Below are 7369 nucleotides of genomic sequence, written 5' to 3'. Positions count from 1 at the left end.
TTGGTTACAACATTACTATAATATTGAAGGTTAAAATTAATGAAGTTTTTACAATAATAAAGTTAGTTACATATTAATATTTCTACTTCAATTCATTTAAAAAAATATATAAACATTTAAATGGTGGCTGTCATAAAAACGATGATGGATTTATTAAAACATAAATTAAACATTGAAGAACAGTAAAATTTATAATGAATATGTTATATGGTGCATATATTAAGCAAAATGCCCCTCTCTACAGTTTATTTTTCTATCTGACTAATGAGTTTATGGTCACCGAATATGTTTTTTTCTGAGGTAAATGAGACGTTACATGACATTGTTTACAAGCCTTTCTTTATATTGGTGTCTTTTGTGCAGCTGAAACACAGATTGAGCGATTACATGAGACAGGATACAGATTGTAAAGTTGTACTCTTTCTTTTAACTTACCTTTGGATATTTAGTCATGTTTATTTTGTGCTGAAACTGGTATTAATGTGGAGATGATTAGTTCACGTTTGCCTCGCTCTGCTGCGTCTGTTGAACTGAGGCGCTACAGCGATCTGTCACTCCACATTAAACCACGCCAAAACGGCATTTATTGTTTGAATACTGCAATACAATGGACAGAATTTGAAATCTGAGACTGTTTCAGATGAAAAGTCCCAAAGCACAATGCTTATTGCTATTTATTGGATGGGAAGTACCCTTCAATGTTCCGTCCATTACAAATGAGGATAGTGCAACTTTTTAGTAGTTATATCTAATAGTTGCAACATTATTTTGCTTAGGTAACTGGTTATTGCTGATAGAGTTTAACATTAGACTGTTGACAAGTTCTGTTGGTTTTGTTTATTAATGTAGCTATTTTCAGTAACCTACTTCCTGTTGATTTAGGAAAATGACTGGTCTAGTACTTAGTTGTTTGAAGTCATGCAAAGTTCTCTAAAATCTAAATGATGTCTGACTTCCTTTTCTGTAGGAAAAACCCAGAGTTGGTCCATCGAGAGCACAGACCGCCACAGCTACTCATGGTACAAAAACCCTTCTGAAAGCGACACGAGACCTCTTGCCCAGACCACCACGTTAAAGTCTGAAAAAACAGAGGACAAGGATTCTTACGATGCCTGGAGCGCTGCGGTTGGTCTGGGAGCACGCTCCACATCCCTCTTTACCGAACCTAAAGACCCTCCGTCTACCTTGTGGGCATCCAGTAGTTACAGTCACAGCAACATTCAGGGCAAAACCTCCACTGAGACTCGGTTAGACAAGTTTGCTCAAGGGAACTTTAATTTTCCTGTTGAGCCATCTGAAAGTGAGGACCACTCTCAGTCTGTGCTCAGGGCGTCCACCTGCAGAACGTACTGCAGACCCAGTAAAGGCAAACAGCCTGGTGGAGCTGATGGGAGTGGAAGCGCTTCCAGTCATAGCTCCATGGGAGTGTTGGAGAACACCGAGGCCGAAAATGCTGGGAAAACTATAAACAGAGGTCGGACGAGAGACTTTACAGTGCTACACCCGTCTTGTGTTTCCATGTTTAACGTCACCTTCCAGGACTCTATGGACCGTAGTATGGAGGAGTACACAGCCAGCGCCCCAGCTGCTGGACCAGGAGATACAGGAAGACTGAGGAAGAAAATGGAGGCAGAAAGCAAACCTTTCAGGTAATAGTTTTGTGTAAGAAGATTGATGTAATAACATGAAATTGTTAGTACCTGCAGTTATATTGAGCTGTACTTCATAAAATTTTTGGATGGTACTCTTGGGGTGCTTTCACACTTGGTTCAATTGCCTGGTCCGAACCCGAGTTTGATTGCTCCCCCTCCCCTTGCCCCCGCTGGACTGCATTCATATTATTTTATTTGGGTCCGAACCGCTGTTCGTTTGCGTCATCAAGCCAGCAGCTGTTTACCCCGTTGCTTAATAACAACGGCGCAGGAGAAGGCAGCAAAATGCATAATTTCTCTCTTCACTTTTATATATTTGTTTTTGAACCATTGATTTTGTTTTCAAAGCTTCAGTTAATATTTTGAATTAGCTTTTATTTTTCGTTCAGTAACATTTTAGTAATTTTGTGCTTTTGTCATTTTTACTGTTTTGTTTTTTTTTTTTTATAGTATTTGTTTAGTTTTGTTTTGTGGCATTTGTATTTAGTTTTGTTTTTTGTTTAGTTTCAATTTTGTTGTTTTGTGGTATTTTATAATTTCAGTTTTTACTGTATGTATGTATTTGTTTTGTTTTTAGCCTTGTCACCCATTTGAGCAAGGCTACACTATTAATCAACAGCTCCAACCTCAACCGCTAAAACAAAAATAGAGAAGTGAACATTAACACCATCCAACTCTAGACATTGGAAAATATTTTTTCATTGCTCTTAGTTTCTATCTCTTACATCTCATTGAACCCCTTAACAAACCTGGTACTCCTATTTAATCAAGTAATGACAGCTCTACTTAAAAAATAAATCAAATAATTTGAGATTGTTAGAATTGTTTGCAAAGTTTTTTTTGGTTTTTGTTTAACTAGGGCTGTGCAATTAATCGCATGCGATTGTCATGCGCATCTCATCAGTAAAGCCGGTCCCGTGATTAGTAGTAAATCTCCATCACCTGCTTTCAGATGAAGCGGCATTCACTACACAGAGCCGTAGTTCACTGACAATTAGGCAATATCGCGTTCATAATCGCAGATGAATCGCATTCGATTATGAACGCGATATCACCTAGCTCGTCAGTAGGCATGGGCCGGTATGAGATTCTGACGGTATGATAACCTTAGATAAAAATATCACGGTGTCACGGTATTGCGATTAAAGCTCTAAAATGTTATTTTTTAAATGTCTGGGTAAAAAAAACAACTTTTGTTTTCCCACTGAACACAATACATTTTATTTTTAAGAAACATAGAACATTTTGGAACAGTAAACATGTCAGGCTAAATAATTTAAATAAATAATTGAATTCTTCTTAATTAAATTAAGTGCAGTCACTTAAGTGAGCCTAAACCTGCAGCTCAACAATAATCAGAACATAAATTATTTTCTGTAAAAAAAATAAATAAATCCTTCTAAATGGAAAAAAACAAAATGCAGTCACTTAAGTGAGCCTAAACCTGCAGCTCAATATCGGTAGCAAGCCAAATAGTATTTATTTCAACACTGAAACAAATGGCGGGTGGGTTTCTGTTTTGATCGGGGGTGAAAGAGGGAGAAATGAAGATGACACAGATATATAGTTTTTGTTCGACCTGGAAGTATTTATTTAGCGATCGGTGCTAAAACGTCATCTGTACAGAACATCCTTGTGTACGGAACATGGTTAAGTCTACGTTACCCAAAAAATTCCCATACGGCAGACTTCATCTTCTTCGACGGGGGAAAAAGTTCCAGGGATTCACCTCCTTCGGCCATCCCACACACAGCTGACTCTCACTGACTGCTCGCACTAACCGGAGGGGGAGGGGTCGTGTGACTCGTTACGCTCTTCGCTGCACACAACTGAGGGAGTCCTGCACTTTCCGTCTTTGATAACACGTAAAAAAAGCTGTGCATACCGCAGGAACGGTGTAACGGAAAATGTTAGTGGTTTTGAAACCGTGACTTTTCCAAACCGCGGTATACCTTGAAACCGGTTATCGTCCCATGCCTATTTGTCAGTGAACTACGGCTCTGTGTATTAAATGCCGCTCCATCTGAAAGCAGGTGATGGCGATTTACTACTAATCATGGGACCGGCTTTACTGACGAGATGCGCATGACAATCGCATGCAATTAATTGCACAGCCCTATGTTTAACCAGTGCTAATTGGTAGACACCAACTGATCAGGTATACGTAGATGAAGCAAAATGTGATAAAACCCTCAAAGATGCCAGTAATTCTGTCGAATTCATAATTCATTGGTTGTTCTCACTTGGCCTCATTCCTTCTTGTTTGATTTAAAGTCTACATGTGTGAGATTCTGACTGTTTGTCTGTTGGGTTTCTAGTCGATCCAGACCCACACAGATCAAAACGAAGAGCAGTAAGCTGGAGCTCTTTGGGTTTGATGACACTGATGCTGTGGCTGAGGATGACGACTCTGCTTCAGGAAGCTCTAACTACAGGATCAAATACTTCGGCTTTGATGACCTGAGTGAGAGTGACAGTGAGGAAGATGAGGGTTCCTCTGAAAGAAGGAGAGCTAAGAGGAAGGCTGCAGCAGGCGTAGCAGTGCCACTGATGTCTATAGAGACGAATGTTGACAGTCCTCAGCCCAGAGAGACGCAGAGCTCTCAGAGCAGTCACACTGCAGGTCACAGTCACGGCCTTAAAAACGGTCAGTATTTACTCTCAACACAATTTCTGGGGATCTAGCTTTGGGTTCTGTTTATGTTGCAATACCTGCCTGAATCCATAGTAAATCTGCACAGGTGTTGTTTTTCCTGATCTCACTATGCCGTCAAGAACAAATATAGGCTGAATTTGATCACAAAATTACGATACAAAATTTTATTTTGCATACAGAAAACGAAGACTGTTTTTAGGACCATTATGTTTTTCTTTTTTTCTTTTTTCATTGTGACTTTATTTTCCTGACAGTTAAGCACAGTATTGCCTAAGAAAATTTGTTTATTATATATTATTTTATATTTATAGTTTTACTTGATCTGTTTTTGTTTTTGATAGTATTTTTTTTGTCATTTATTTGTTACTTTGGTTTTATTTATTTGTTAGTTGGTTAATTTATATATTTATGTATATAAGTGTTTATTTGTTGGTTAGTTATGAAATATGTCCCTGACGTGTTTGTTAGATTTACAAATAGACATGTACAAAGACTTTTTTTTAAGACATTGATCTTTGTTATTCTGCTTTTTTGTATCATTTCAAAGACATAGCTATTATATTATATACTAGGGATGTCACAAGAACCGATACTACGGTACTAAGTCGGTATTTACATTTTAAAATCCTGCCGGTACTTGTTTTTCTTCAGTAGCGTAAGTACCGATGGTACTGAAGGTAGCGACTAGCGAGGCTTCAGTTCTTCCGGAACTGACGGGGGCAGACAAAGCATATGCCTGTAAGTGTTTTAGTCGGTCCTCAAAGGGTGAAGAAGAAAAAACCGCCTACTAGCACTCAGAAGAACTACTGACCACACCACCCCCTGAAATTTTTAGCCTCGTGGTTAGTGCGTCGACATACAGAGCAACTATGCTCACAGCGACCCAAGTTCGAATATATTAGTGCTGTCAAACGTGCCCATTACATGCACATTATTGTAATTAACTGTATTTGTTAGCAATGCAGAGAACACATTTTCCTTGTAGAGATAATAGCAACAATTAGCAGACACATGGCTGATGTTTGTTTGCGGTTTTACAGATCCTCTGGAATTCCCAGAGATCCCCTTTCCCTTTGAGACAGTAAGGAAACCTCAGGTCAAAGCTCAGGAGAAAGCCAAGGAGAGCAGCAGGAAGATCTTCAGCGGACCTAAGAAGGTAAGCTTCATAGCGTCTCACTTTCTATTTATATTTTTTCCATCATTCAGCTGATGGTTTGTGATGCCAGTATTTGTTCTGGAGCATGTTGTACTACGTGTCATTTCATTTAGAATCTAAAGGTTGTTTTGCCCATTTCACCAAAGTAAATGTTACCCTACTGCCATCATGTAAAGAAAGGATGTAGGCGTTTGATTTGTTGTTCTCTTGTTTATGTACGCTAACGGAAGCATAGTGAAGGCAGAGGGTGGAACGGGCATCGCGCCTTTGTCTTCAGTGTGACTTTTATCTATAATGACAGTAATGCAGTGATGTTGCTCACCCCCGCTGGCAGCTCAGCCATTATTACGAATGTTCCTGCGGCTGCTCTATGTGCACACAGGCTTCTCTGGGGTTATGATTGAACTTTAAGCATATAAATGCTCAAACAGAGCAATGTTTTGATAGCATCACAGTGTTTACGTTATCCGGGGGTAATTAGCCTGTGAATGGCTTACTTATTGATGACTCTACATATCAAACAGAGGTAGGAAGAGGTATTAGAACTGCTTTCCTCCGTGGTTCCCTTGATCACCATATCAGAGCGGATCTGAGAAGTAGTGCTGCACGATTAATGAAAATAAAATCGAAACCATAATATGCAACCATCTCTGCATCTGCTTTGCGTTCCAGTTGCTTTAATGTGCATTTGGAAATGCAAAATACACCAACCATCTTCCTATACTTGTAATGAGAAGTCCTTATCAACAAAATATAAGCTTTTTTTTCCCACAAAATATTTGAAAACGGAGAAATTAAAGGGATAGTTCACCCAAAAATTAAAATTCGGTCAGTTTTCTTATCCTTGCGGTTTAGACTTGATCACTTTATATTAGGGGTGAGAATCACCAGAGGCCTCACGATACGATATTATTGCGATTTTAAATATATTCTGCGATTATATTGCAATTTATTACCTTTTTCCAACTTCAAATTATGTCCCCAAAGGAAAACTTTGACATCTGTTTTAACTAAAAAGAAACATTTCTCAGTTTGTTTATCTCACTTCAGTTTTATTGTTGCAGTGCAAAATGGGATTGTCAAGCAGACAAACTGACCAACACTTTCATGAAAACCTGTCATAAATGTTGTATGCACCTGGCAAACTCAACTATTTGTATTACAGTCTAGTCTAGTCCACCTTAATTAAATGTAAACAGGTATGCACTGCTGTGTTACTAGAAGTATTTTGATCAGTGCAACTTGAAATTGTACTAAAAAGTTGTGCATTTAAATATATTCTGCGATATATTGCAGTTTATTACCTTTTTCCAACTTCAAATTATGTCCCCAAAGGAAAACTTTGACAACATCTGTTTTAACTAAAAAGAAACATTTCTCAGTTTGTTTATCTCACTTCAGTTTTATTGTTGCAGTGCAAAATGGGATTGTCAAGCAGACAAACTGACCAACACTTTCATGAAAACCTGTCATAAATGTTGTATGCACCTGGCAAACTCAACTATTTGTATTACAGTCTAATCTAGTCCACCTTAATTAAATGTAAACAGGTATGCACTGCTGTGCTACTACAGGTATTTTGAACAGTGCAACTTGAAATTGTACTAAAAAGTTGTGCAGACCCTTCAGCAATTGGGGCATTTGAAAGTAAATTACTGTTAAATTTAAATTAAATTAAATAAAACATGTAGTCTTACATCTAGGGATGCACCGAAATGAAAATTCTGGGCCGAAATGGAAACCAAAAATTCTGGATGCACTTGGCCGAAAACCGAAAACGAAAATGCTTTGTAATGATTATTTATTATTTTATTAAATAATATAAAGTAATTTTGTAAGACTTTTTACATTTAACTCAATTTTAATGATACTGAATTTAAAAAAACACAAGCCAATAAAATAACC

General features: G+C 37.9%; 1 protein-coding gene across 1 annotated transcript in view; it reads left to right on the top strand.

Moving 5' to 3' along the window:
* The window catches only part of waplb (WAPL cohesin release factor b), a 72023-nt gene that overhangs the window by 22866 nt on the left and 41788 nt on the right, over positions 1-7369 (top strand). The window contains exons 3-5 of the mRNA XM_016522946.1: positions 968-1649; positions 3971-4299; positions 5349-5464. Coding sequence (XP_016378432.1) covers positions 968-1649; positions 3971-4299; positions 5349-5464 — 1127 coding nt within the window. The remainder of the gene's footprint in view (positions 1-967; positions 1650-3970; positions 4300-5348; positions 5465-7369) is intronic.

This window comes from Sinocyclocheilus rhinocerous, unplaced genomic scaffold, assembly GCF_001515625.1.
Source record: "Sinocyclocheilus rhinocerous isolate Xijiao unplaced genomic scaffold, SAMN03320098_v1.1 scaffold419, whole genome shotgun sequence".
NCBI lineage: Eukaryota > Metazoa > Chordata > Actinopteri > Cypriniformes > Cyprinidae > Sinocyclocheilus > Sinocyclocheilus rhinocerous.
The sequence above is the reverse complement of the archived record's forward strand: the minus strand, read 5'-3'. Positions and strand labels throughout refer to the sequence as shown.